The sequence below is a fragment of the Carlito syrichta genome, unplaced genomic scaffold (assembly GCF_000164805.1).
Source record: "Carlito syrichta isolate Samal-C Ts95f unplaced genomic scaffold, Tarsius_syrichta-2.0.1 Scaffold315407, whole genome shotgun sequence".
NCBI classification, from domain to species: Eukaryota; Metazoa; Chordata; class Mammalia; order Primates; family Tarsiidae; genus Carlito; species Carlito syrichta.
This window is the reverse complement of record NW_007259503.1, coordinates 828,144-841,300: the sequence shown is the minus strand read 5'-3', so window position 1 is coordinate 841,300 and position 13,157 is coordinate 828,144. Positions and strand designations below refer to the sequence as shown.

The 13,157-nt window shown below is 46.5% G+C and overlaps 1 protein-coding gene across 1 annotated transcript in view; it reads right to left on the bottom strand.

The window, feature by feature from the left end:
• EPB41L4B (erythrocyte membrane protein band 4.1 like 4B) overlaps nucleotides 1-13,157 on the bottom strand; it is a 159,979-nt gene that overhangs the window by 43,505 nt on the left and 103,317 nt on the right. Inside the window, exons 16-17 of the mRNA XM_021706305.1 lie at nucleotides 8,070-8,299; nucleotides 5,586-5,704 (exon numbers count right to left, since the gene is read on the bottom strand). Coding sequence (XP_021561980.1) covers nucleotides 5,586-5,704; nucleotides 8,070-8,299 — 349 coding nt within the window. The remainder of the gene's footprint in view (nucleotides 1-5,585; nucleotides 5,705-8,069; nucleotides 8,300-13,157) is intronic.

Genomic DNA, 13,157 nt, shown 5'->3' with positions numbered 1-13,157 from the left:
CGCAGCCTCGACCTGCTGGGCTCCGGCGATCCTTTCGCCTCAGTCTTCCGAGTAGCTGGAATTACAGGCATGCACTACCATGCCCGGCTGATTTTTTTGATTTATTGTAGAGATGAGGTCTCGCTGCCCAGGCGGGGAGAAAGTTGTGTCCTTCAGGATAGTGAATCCATCAAATGAGCCAGTTTTTTCTAAAACTGATGGCTCAGAGTCGATCATTAGTGCCCTCACATCTGCTCTTTTTTGGGGGTTATATTTTCTTTTCTTTTAAAAGACAGGGTCTTACTGTGTCACCCAGACTCACTATAACTCACTACAGCCTCAAACTCATAGGCTCAAGTGATCCTCCACCCTTGGCCTCCCAAAGTGCTGGTATCACATGCCTGAGCCACTGTACCCAGCTTATATTTTCTAACCAAAGACAATCTAACAAAAAAGTGCCATTCATATCTGTTGTTTTCTCATTTGATCATCATAACATTTTATGAAAAAAGAAACAGAGTCAGAGAAGTTAAGGAGAGCCAGTATGGCTGAATAGTCAATTCCTCTCTGGCTTTGGAGTCAACCAAAGTCACCATTGCTGGGTGGAAATCTTGGCTCTTGTGTTTACATCCTGTGTGACCCTGAGGAAGTGGCTTACCATCTCTCTGCTTCGTTTTTCTCATGTATAACATGAGGATAATGGCAGTACCTACCTCCCGATGTGATGGTTAAAAGAGGGAATTCAGTGTGATGTCCATATGAAATGCTTAGTCAGTGGCTAACCCATAATAAGCACTCAGTAAATGTTGGCTACAGGCTTTCTCTCTCTCTCTCTCTTTCTTTCTTTTGTTTCTTTCTTTCCTTCCTTTCCCTTCCCTTCCCCTCCTTCCTTCCTTCTTTCACTTTTTTTAACATATCAGTAAGCGAATGGCATCAATCAATGTTTTTCTTCTCATCATCATCTTTTTTGTTGTTGTTTTTTTAATGGTACAAGTAAGGGAAAGAGCTGAGATTCAAATCCAGGTCTTCTGTCTCTGCCTGTCTTGCTATTACAAGAAATTACTGATTTCTGCTTGCTCTACCAAATGCTTCTCTATGTGTTTGGAGGTCACACTGGGAAAGTATATATATGTCCTCTTCTCTTTTTTGTTTTTTTGAGTCAGAGTCTCACTCTGTCGCTCAGGCTGGAGTGCAGTGGCCCGTTCACGGCCACCATAGCCTCAACCTGCTGGGCTTAGGCGATCCTTCCGCCTCAGCCTTCCAAGCAGCTGGAACTATAGGCATGCGTCACCATGCCTGGAGCTGGAACTACAGGCATGCGTCACCATGCCTGGAGCTGGAACTACAGGCATGCGTCACCATGCCTGGCTGAGTTTTAAAATTTATTGTAGAGACGAGGTCTCACCATGTTGCCCAGGCTGGTCTGAAACCTGTGGACTCAGGCAATCCTCTCGCCTCAGCCTCCCAAAGTACTGGGATTACAGACATGCGCTACTGTGCCCAGGTTTGTCCTCTTCTCTTTGTTAAATGATGGCAGCTAAACCGGGCTCGGTGGCTCAGCCTGTAATCCCGTGCCTTCGGGAGGCTGAGGTGAGTGGATTGCCTGAGCCCGCGGGTTCGAGACCCGCCTGGGCAGCGAGACCTCATCTCTACAAAAAACCAAAAAATTAGCCGGGTGTGGTAGCGCGCGCCTGTGGCTCCAGCTACTTGGAGGGCTGAGGCGGAAGGATCGCCAGAGCCCAGCAGGTGGCGGCTGCGGTGGCCGGGAGCGGCCACTGCACTCCAGTCTGGGCGACACAGTGAGACTCCAACTCAAAAAAAATAAAAATAAAAATAAAATGATGGCAGCTAGATAATTACCCTATGTTTCTTTTTCCTCTCTCTCTCTTTCTCTCTTTAAGTCACGGTCTAACTCTGTTGCCCAGACTGGAGTACAGTGGCACCATATGGCTCACTGCAGCCTCCAACTCCTGGACTCAGGTGATCCTCTTGTGTCAGCCTCCCAAATAATTGGGATTACAGGCAGGCACCACCACAGCCGGTTAATTTAAATTTTAAAAAATGTTTCAAGTGAATAAAGGAGGTATCTTTGTGGGAGATAAACAAGAACATATACTTGTTGCTTGGAGGATGACTCCAAGAATGTTGTGCTTTCTCTCTTTTGCATGACCATATTTTGTATTTTACGTTCTATCAGTTTGAATTGTGGAAAGATACTTTGTCGTTCAATATGGAAATACAGATTTCAAAACATGGAAATGAATGGCAACTGGGCTTTGATATTATAGTTGGAAATAGTCCATCTGTTTTGGGCTATCATCTGGGGATAAAGAAATGATCAGATGCATATTTAAATTGTTTACACATTTGACATCTGATGAGATTTAAACTCCTGTGATAATTTTGGGTACAACTTCAGAACTGAGTAGTGAAAATGACTTCTCACCATTCAATCAAGAACAGGAAGTTATCCAACCCTTGGAAGAATCAGAGGATTCTTTTATTTTATTTTACTATTTTTTTTAAGACACGGTTTTACTCTTTCGTCTAGACTGGAATGCAGTAGCACAATCCTAGCTCACTGCAGCCTCGACCTCCTGGGCTCAAACAATCCTTCCACCTCAGCCTCCTGAGTAGGCAGGACTACAGGCCTGCGCCACCATGCCCAACTAATCTGTGTATTTTTTTGTAGAGACAGGGTCTCACTATGTTGCCCAGGTTGTTCTCAAACCTGGGCTCAAGAGATTCTCCCACCTCGGCCTCCCAAAATACTGGGATTACAGTCATGAGCCACCAAACCCAGCCGAATCAGAGGATTCTTTGATTTTTGAGACTGGAAAAAATCTGTAAAAGTCATCCACACCAGTGGTTCCCAAGTGCGGTGTCATGATAAGAACTGAAGTCTGGGCTGAGCGCGATGGCTCAGGCCTATAATACCAGCACTTTGGGAGGCCAAGACAAGAGGATTGCCTGAGCCCGCGGGTTTGAGACCAGCCTGGGTAACATGGCGAGACCTCATCTCTACAATAAATAAAAAAATTAGCTGGGCATGCTAGTGCATGCCTGTAGTTCTGGCTACTTGGAAGGCTGAGGCGGAAGGATCGCCTGAGCCCAGCAGGTTGAGGCTGCGGTGGCTGGGAGCTTGCCACTGCACTCCAGCCTGGGTGACAGAGTGAGACTCCAACTCAAAAAAAAAAGAACTGAAGTCTCTTGCAAGGAATGTTTTATTAATAATAAAGAATCATAGGCAGGGTTCAGTAACTTAGCCTGTAATCACAGTACTATGGGAGGCCGAGGTAAGTGAATTGCCTGAGCCTGCAGGTTCAAGATCCCAGGCAACTTGGCGAGACTTCTTCTCTACAATAAAAAAAAAATTAGCCGGGCATGGTAGTGTGGGCTATTTGGAAGGTTGAGGTGGAAGGATCATGAGAGCCTAGCAAATCGATGCTGGGGTAGCTGTGAGTATGCCATTGCACTCCAGCATGGGCAATGGAGTGAGACTCCAGCTCCAAAAATAAAAAAAAAAGTCGGGCTCGGTGGCTCAGCCTGTAATCCCGCGCCTTTGGGAGGCTGAGGTGAGTGGATTGCCTGAGCCTGTGGGTTCGAGACCCGCCTGGGCAGCGAGACCTCATCTCTACAATAAATCAAAAAATCAGCCGGGCATGGTAGCGCATGCCTGTAATTCTGGCTGCTTGGAAGGCTGACTGCACTACAGTCTGGGCGACCGAGTGAGACTCCAACTCAAAAAAAAAAGAGATTTGTTGACTGAATATTCATTCATCTTTGCCTCCCAAAGCATTGGGATTGCAGGAGACATTCTCTCCAGTTGGCCATCAGGGAGGGTGGTATAGAAGAAAAAATGAGTGAGCAGGGCTTTGAGGTTCAGCACTGATGCTGAAAGGAGTCCGGTTGTGGTGGCTTACATCTGTAATCCCAGCAATGTGGGAGGCCAAGGCAGGAGGATTGCTTAAGTTCAGGAGTTCAAGACCAGCCTGGGCAACATAGCCAGCCCTTGTCTACACAGAAAATAAAAAAATTAGATGGGTATGGTGGTGCGTGCCTGTAGTCCCAGCTACTCAGGGGACTGAGATGGGGAAATCACCTGAGCCCAGGAGGTTGAGGCTACAGTGAGCTGTGATCGTGCCACTGCACTCTAGCCATAGTGACAGAGTGAGACCTGGCCTCAGAAAAAAAAGAAAAAAGGGGCTTTATGTTGCCCTGCTGAGGGACCAGTGGGGGAAGGAGGCAGTGGGGTTGGAAGATTCAGGAAGGCAGGAGGTACAACCTTCCCATGCTTTGCAGGAAAGGAGGGGGGGCTTCCCAGCCCAGCTTTTCCAGATTCTTCCTATTCCCTCTCCTAAAGGGCCAAAACTAACCATCAGAGTGAAAGAAATGAACTGTGAGTGAAGAAGATGATTCCTTTGGAATTTTTTTTTTCCTGAGTCTGAGTCTCTGTTGCCCAGGCTGGCATGCAGTGGCACATTCACGGCCACCACAGCCTCGACCTGCTGGGTTCAGGTGATCCTTCTGCTTCAGCCTTCCAAGTAGCTGGAACTATAGGCATGTGCCACCACAGCCAGTTATTATTATTATTATTATTTTACTTATTGTAGAGATGAGGTCTCACCATGTTGCCCAGGCTGGTCTCAAACCCGTGGGCTCAGGCAATCCTTTCACCTTTGCCTCCCAAAGCGTTGGGATTGCAGGAGTGAGCCACCGCACCCGGCTCCTTTGGACATTTTAAAAATTAAAATATATATACAATAGTGGTTGTCAACTGAGGTAGTTTTGCCCTACTTGGAGCATTTAGCAATGTCTGGAGACACTTTCGGTCGTCACAACTGGATGGGTCGCTACTGGCATCTAGCGGGTTGTGGCTGAGAAACCTCCTACAATGCATAGGACAGCCCCCACCACAAAGAATTAGGCCGAAATGTCATTGGTGCTGGAGTTGAGCCATGCTGGCATAGAAACTGAAGATGCATGTTGGAGTGCAAAGGGCACTGAACTGGAAATCAGGGGCTTAAGGATTCAGTCCTTGAATCCTTGGCTGTGCAACCTTGAGAAAGTCATTTCCCTTCCTCTGGCCTCATATGTTGAATCCAGCAACAGTATTTACAGTTCTAAGATGAATGTTGGCTTGTACAAGATGGCCCATTTGGATGCAAGAATAGGTTTGGCCAAAAGGGACCTTGGCTCCTGCCCTGCCTCTTCCTCCCTCCAGACTTTAATCCCGCCTTTCCTTTCATCTGCAAATGGTTCCTGAACATCTACGATGTGCCAGGCACTGTCAGAGGGAGGTAGAGGAGTCAAATGAAAAGAGGTAAATGTGGATGCTCCCTCATGGAGCTTCCAGTCTAGAGGAAGTAGAGACAACTAACAGGCAGACGTAGCCTGTTGGCCAAAACACAAAGCCGACGCCTGGTGCTGTCATTCACCCAAGAAGTCCATGTTTGCTCCCAAAGGACAGTCGGAGCACAAATGGCAGGAAAGATGGAGTAGACACCCCTCCAAAGCAAGGGTGCATGGTTTGAGTAGGTCAGGGTCACGGTCAAAAGTGTGATGTGAGCACCAAGTCCTTGCTCACTGCAGGGTCCCCTTGGCACCTTGTTTATGTTGATGTGCAGAGGAGGCCAGGGCCCAGCAGCCTTCACAGTTTCCAGCTCCAGCTTCTTTAAATGGGCAGCAGCTTCACTGAACAAAGCAGGTGTTCCTGGAGTCAGTTCTACAAAGTGGCCAGGGGAAATGAATAAGGAAAGGTTGAAAGGACAGATAATACAGGGGAAAAGAGAAACGACTCCCAGCACCCTTTCTGCTTCCTCCTCCTGCTCCAGCAGCTTGAATGCCTTCAGTGTGCACATCAGCTGATGGCATGTGAGAACATCCAAGGTCAAGTTTTCAAGGCCTGATTCCCTCACATATGAGTGGGATGACCCTGGGTAAGTCGATGTACCTCTCTGACCCTCTGAACCGTTTAAAAATGAAAATAAAATTACTTACCTTGTGGGGTTGCTGTGAATATTAAGTGAGGTCATTCATGTACAAATGCTTTAAAAGTGGAAAAGCGCGATGCAAATTGGAAATATCAGTGTTCAGGCTAACAGGAATATAATACATCCTTAAAAGCCATGTTATGTTTCCAAGATCAAATCCATTGATTTTGATTTTTATATGACTTTGGATTAGTTTGCCACCACTTCTCCCTGTAGCTTGAATTTACTCATTAGTACATTAAAATATTCATTAAATATTAAATATTCATTACATACTAAAATTTGTGCCGAGTTAGCAATCTAGGAGTTGAAATATAAAGGTGAATAAGACATACTTCTAGTCTAAAGGGGGAGACAGATGCATGAACAGATAGATATTCCAAAGAGGAGTGAGAAAAAGTGTATTTAGTTGGTATAGGAGCAAGAGGGAAGGCATGCCAAAGCCAGGAATGGGAAGGAAGTGTTAGAGAACATTTCACAGACAAGATAACATTTGAGCTGGCTCCTGAAGGATGAGTAGGAGTTCACTAGAGTGGAGGAAAGTATTCCAGGCAGAGGGAACAGCAGGCACAAAGGACAGAGCTGGGACCTGGCAGAGTGTTTTGTGAGAAGAAAGTAGTTCTATGTAGCTAGAGTGTGGTGAGGAGTAGGGGCAGGGAGGAGGCCCTGGCGGAGGCCAGGCTGTGAAGGTCTATGTGTGGCCCTGCTGAAAAGTGTGGTTTCATCCCAGGACATTGAAGAGCTCCTGAAAAGTCTCTGCATGTGGTCAGAGCTATCTGGTAAGGATTATGACTTTGGCAGCTTCAACATGGAGACTGTACCGGAAGTGGTGCCCCTTGAGAGGCTGTTACAGTTACCCAGATACATGGAGATGAGGCAGGGACTTCGGGCAACTCGAGGACAGTTCTGATTTGTCAATACCAGGTGGTGACAAGTTTCCATTTCTGGCTCAGCCAACACAGAACTATTCACCGTGACCTGCAGGTGAAGGCTGAATGGCCTCCACCTTGTCTCACCAGTTTATAGACTTGTACAGTGTCAGAGCTGGAAGATTCCTTGGCAATCATCTTAACTCCCTCTGTCCCATTTCATGGTTGCGAAAACAGGATCAAAATAGGGACTCAGCTCAAGAGTAAGAACTACCCGGATGTGGTGGTTCATACCTGTAATCCCAGCACTTTGAGAGGCTGAGGTGAGAGGACTGCCTGAGCCCAGGAGTTTGAGACCAACCTGGCAACATGGCGAGACCGTGTCTCTACGAAAAATTAAAAAGTTAGCTGGGTGTGGTGGCATGCACCTGTAGTCCCAGCTACTTGGAAGTCTGAGGCAGAAGGACTGTCTGAGCCCAGAAGATTCAGGTTGCAGTAACCATGATCATGCCACTGTACTCCAGCCTGGATGATAGAGTGAAACCCTGACTCAAAAAAAAAAAAAAAAAGTAAGAACTAAAATTGAAGCCTCCACCTCAGTGCTTTCTAGACCACATTTGATAAATAACCAGTTCTTCCCCTAGTTCACCAGAGACAAATTCTTTGATAAAATGTGAGAAAAATAAAATAACTGACATAAAAACCAAGCCCTATTTTAAATTAGATTTAACAGGTATACAACTACTCCAACATATTGCTAAAAATATTTCTAATTGCTTACTCTCTATTTCTGGAACTTGTCTTCCTGGGACCCATAACAGTGGGCAGACTGGATCAACCTGACACCACCTTGTTCTCAGAAATGGATGTCAGAAGTGGGATGGAATGGGGTTTTCTGTAATGAGGAAAGTAGAAATTCCAGCCCCCACCTCTCTCCCCTCTTTCTCTTTTCCATTGTTCAAGCCAGTGCTGGGTACTGCACGAGCAGAGAACTTACTAAGAAATGAGGTGGAGAGAGAACTGTTATGCTGTAATGAAACTGGAATTTACTGGGAAGTCATAATCCCTTAAGGTCTCCTGCCTAGCTGCATAGGGCTCTCGCCCAAACCTGGTATCCCCAGAATAACATCACTCCGTTATGCACTGAAAGGGTCTGTCTTGAAGGTCTAGGGAGGGCCCTCATGCCCACAGCATGGCTGCCCTGCCCTGCCCCTGTACTCCTACTCACTTGTAAGGGACTTGCTGCAGGAGTTCGGGGACCTCAAAGGTCCCTCTTTGTTTTCCAGGGTCAGTGAGAGGCCATAGCTTGAGTGGTGCTGGTGCTGGTGTTGGTGCGGATGCTGGTGCTGGTGGTGATGCCTTCCTGAAGTTTTGGTGGGAAACGGTGTGCCTCCATTCTCCTCGAGGCCAAAGGGCAGCCGGTCTGAGCTGGGGAGCACTGGGGAAGGGAGCGGGTAGCTGTGGAGGGTGACAATGTCAGGATTTAGAAAAGCAAGATGCCTTGCTAGTCCTGTATGTGCTTTCAAAGACATTCTCTAGACATTAAACACCAAGAGAAATCAACTCAAGAAATAGCTCCATAGAGTTATGGTAAGATATGATACAATGGCAACATCGTACTTAAAGAAAAAGAATAAAGTGGAAGTTGTATATAATCAGAGACTTTATTTATTTGTTTATTTTTGAGTTGGAGTCTTACTCCGTTGCCCAGGCTGGGGTGCAGTGGCACACTCATGGCCACCCCATTGTTGACCTGCTGGGCTCTGGCGATCCTTCCGCCTCAGCCTTCCAATTAGCCTGAATTACAGGTATGCACTACCACGCCCGGTTAATTTTTTTTTTAATAATTTTTATTGTAGAGATGGGGTCTCACCAAGTTACCCAGGCTGGTCTCGAACTCGCGGGCTCAGGCAATCCACTCGCCACAGTCACTCAAAGTGCTGGGATTACAGGCTGATTCACCGAGCCCGGGCCTATGTCAGAGACTTTAAATCTTGTACCGTAAAATATTCTTAACTTTGACATTAAATAACATTTCTATTGTTTAAAAAAGATATTCTTGGGTGGAAGAATCACCTGAGCCCAGGAGGTTGAGGCTGTGGTAAGGGGTAATCTCATCCTGACTAAAAACAAACAAACAAATGAACAAACAAAAAACCACATTCTACTCTGGGAGCACTGGCTTACGCCTATAATCCCAGTACTCTGGGAGGCTGAAGCAGAGAATTTCTTGAGCCTAGGAGTTCAAGACCAGCCCAGGCAACATAGGGAGACCTCACCTCTACAAAGAAATAAAAAAAAAATTAGCTGGGTGTGGTGGTAGCCTATAGTCCCAGTTACTTGGGAGACTGAGGCTGGAAGATCATCTGAGGCCAGGAGGTCAAGGCTGTGGTGAACCATGATCACTCCAGCCTAGGTGACAGAGACCCTGACTTAAAAAAAAAGAAAAAAGTTAGGTGCAGTGGCTCATGCCTGTAATCCCAGCACTTTGGGAGGGGGAGCTGAAAGGACTGCCTGAGCTTACGGGTTCAAGACTAGCCTGGGCAACACAGCGAGATCTTGTCTCTACAATAAATAAAAAAATTAGCCGGGCATGGTGGTGCTTGGTGGTTCCAGCTTTTTGGAAGGCTAAGGTGGAAGGATAGTCTGAGCCTAGCCGGTTGAGGCTGCGGTGGTCGTGAGTATGCCATTGCATTCCAACCTGAGTGACAGTGAGATTTCAACTCAAAGAAAAAAAGACAATCTTTAAATGGAAAGAAATAAAAACAATAATAAAAATAATTTGTAAATTATCCTATGACAAGATCATGGTATAAAGTTGGAATCACTTTCTCCTCCTCTCTTCTACTCTAATACATGAAGAAAGCCCCTGCTAACGTCATGCTGTGACATCTCATTCCAATGACTCCTCTTCTTTTTACCCGATGTTGCCCTATTTTAAGCGCACGCCACCTCCCACCCAGTCTCTTGTAAGAGTCCTCCCAGCTGTACTCAGTCCTTCAGCCCATCCTCCACCGAGGAGAGGCCAGAGTGTTGTTCCAATGACACTCCAGACCACTCCTTCCTTCCTCAAGGAGCATCTCTGTCACTAATCACTCTTAACTATTTTAAGACAGAAGCCCCTTTGGAAATCTGATGGATACCATGGAGACCTTCCCTACACCAAGATACAACATACCACACACAATTTCAGGCCCTCTATTGCCCTCCATGGAGCAGGTGAAAAGCCCTGGCTTTCAGGATAAAAGCCACCATCCTTTACATGGCACTCACAGCCTCCCATGATCTTGTACCATTCTCTTTCCAGTCTCATTTCTTGTGATATCCTCATACTTCACGCCCCAACTCCTTCCCATCCTGATGTCTTTCACTTCTTTCTGCCCCTTGGAGACATTCCTCATCTCTTAACCCAGTGAAAACACCCCTTCCCCCAGGAAGACTTCCAGCTTTCAAGACCCCAATAAAGATCCCCTCTTGGGTTGGGCGCAGTAGCTCAGTCTGTAATCCCAGCACTCTGGGAGGCTGAGGCGAGAGGATTGCCTGAGCCCAGGGGTTCAAGACCAGCCTGGGCAACTTAGTGAGTACTTGTCTCTACAATAAATCACAAAAACTAGCCAAGTGTTATGGTGTGCATCTGTAGTTCTAGCTACTTGGAAGGCTGAGGCAGAAGGATCACCTAAACCCAGCAGGTCAAGGCTGCAGTGGCTGTAAGTATGCCACTGCACTCCAGCCTGGGCGACAAGAGTGAGACTCCAACTCAAAAAAAAAAAAAGAAAAGAAAAAATCCCCTCTTGTCACTCCCAGGCAAGGCTAACCCCTCGCTGCTCATTCCCACAGCCCAGATATCTACTGCTTGTTCCTTCACTCTGCCTTCAAAGAGCTCACCCACCCTGTAGAAAACTCTGTGATTTCATCAGTTACAATCACAGAATTAGAGAGTATACAGTTGGAGGCAATCGCATCTCCTGGAGAGCATTTGAAGGAAAACAGTAAGGTTTTGGTGGGCATTCTAAAAACAGAATCCTCTTTCTTACAGGGAACCTCATTCCTTGTGTTTGTATGTCTTTTCCCTTCATGGGAGGGCTTGACACGCAAGCCTGGCCAGTCAGAGTCTCCCATCCTTCTAGTCAGTGTAATTTATTCTGGCATATGGTTCAATTAGGGACAATAAGAGTTTTTTTCTAAGATTTAGCACATGAAAACTGAAAGAAAGGGTCTCTCTTCTTTTGTGACAGTTGAGCAGAGACTTACTGTGACTTTTGTGGGCCCTAAGCACTTTCGCCTTTGCCCCTTTTCTATAAAGATAAATTAAAAATTAAATTTCTAGCCAGGCATGGTGGCTCATGCCTATAAACCCAGCGCTTTGGGAGGCTGAGGTAAGAGGATCGCTTGAGGACAGGAGTTTGAGACCAGCCTGAGAAACACAGTGAGACTTCATCTTTAAGAAAATTAAATTTTATGACTATATAAAAGCAAATGTATTAATATCATATGTTAAAATTTTTTCTTCAACTAAAAGTTCACTTTTTTGTTTTTTGTTTTTTTGAGTCAGAGTCTCACTCTGTTGCCCAGACTGGAGTGCAGTGGCCGCTCCCAGCCACTGCAGCCTCGACCTGCTGGGGCTCCGGCGATCCTTCCGCCTCAGCCTCCCAAGTAGCCGGAACTCCAGCCGGGCGCTACCATGCCCAGCTAATTTTTTTTTTATTTATTGTAGAGATGAGGGCTCGCCAAGTTGCCCAGGTGGGTCTCGAACCCGCGGGCTCAGGCAATTCACTCACCTCGGCCTCCCAAGGCGCGGGATTACAGGCTGAGCCACCGAGCCCGGCTAAAAGTTCACTTTTTTCTTCTGAATTTATTTTATTTTATTTTTTGAGTTGGAGTCTCACTCTGTCGCCCAGACTGGAGTGGAGTGGCCACTCCCGGCCACCACAGCCTCGACTTGCTGGGCTCTGGCAATCCTTCCACCTCAGCCTTCTGAGCAGCTGGAACTATAGGTGTGCGCTACCACACCTGGCTAATTTTTTGATTTTTATTGTAGAGATGAGGTCTCACCAAGTTGCCCAGGTGGGTCTCGAACCTGCAGGCTCAGGCAATCCACTCACCTCGGCCTCTCAAAGCGCGGGATTACAGGCTGAGTCACCGAGCCCGGCCTTTCTTCTGATTTTAAAATAAAATTTTTTTTGTGACTGGGCACAGTGGCTCACGCTTGTAATCCCACTGCTTTGAGAGGCCGAGGTAAGAGGACTGTCTGAGCCCAGGGGTTCAAGACCAGGTGGGCAATTTGACGAGACCTCATCTCTACAATTAATCAAAAAAAGTATCCAGGTGAGGTGGCACACACTTTTAGTCCTAGCTACTTGGAAGGCTGAAGTGGAAGAATCGTCTGAGTCCAGCAGGTCAAGGCTATGGTAGTTGTGATCGTGATACTGCACTTCAGTCTGGGTGACAGAGTGATACCCTGACTCAGAAAAAAAAATTTTTTTGTGAGTCCCTAAAAGTATTGTGGGCCTAAGGCACTGTGTCTACTGTGCATAATGTCTAATAAGCCAGCTCTGGCTATAAGGATGAAATAAGTTGAGGCTATCTGTGACTGTCTTCCCTGGGCCAAAAAAGTAATATATGTGGGAATAAAGACAATGCCCAAAGTCAGACAAGATAAGCAGAGGTTAAAGGTAGATGGAGAGAGGGAAAAAAATTCCTAATGACTTTATTTAAGCTCCTGGTTCTAGCCACACCTGAACTTTTCAATTCTAAGGTCCAGTAAATGCTTTTATTTATCTATTGCTTGAGGTGGTTGGGTTTTTCCCTTTTATAACCCATATGCCCTAAATCAGAGGAGGTGTGTTATTTTATTATTGTTTGTATGTGTGTAGAATTTATTTCAGGTAGAAAAGGTAGAAACAGCTGTTACAGGCCTAAGGAATAGTATAAGCAAAGGAATGGTGGTTGAAAGAGCAGAATGGGCTGGGCACAGTGGCTCATGCCTGTAATCCCCGCACTTCGGGAGGCCAAGGTGAGAGGACTGCTTGAGCCCAGGAGTTGGAGACCAGCCTGGGCAACATAGCAAGACCTTGTCTCTAAAAAAAAAACAACAACAACAAAAAAATCAAGCCGGGCTTGGTGGCTCAGCCTGTAATCCCGCGCCTTTGGGAGGCTGAGGTGAATGGATTGCCTGAGCCCATGGGTTCGAGACCCGCCTGGGCAGGCAAGACCTCATCTCTACAATAAATCAAAAAAAAAATTAGCCGGGCGTGGTAGCGTGCGCCTGTAGTTTCAGCTATTTGGAAGGCTGAGGCGGAAGGATTGCCGGAGCCAA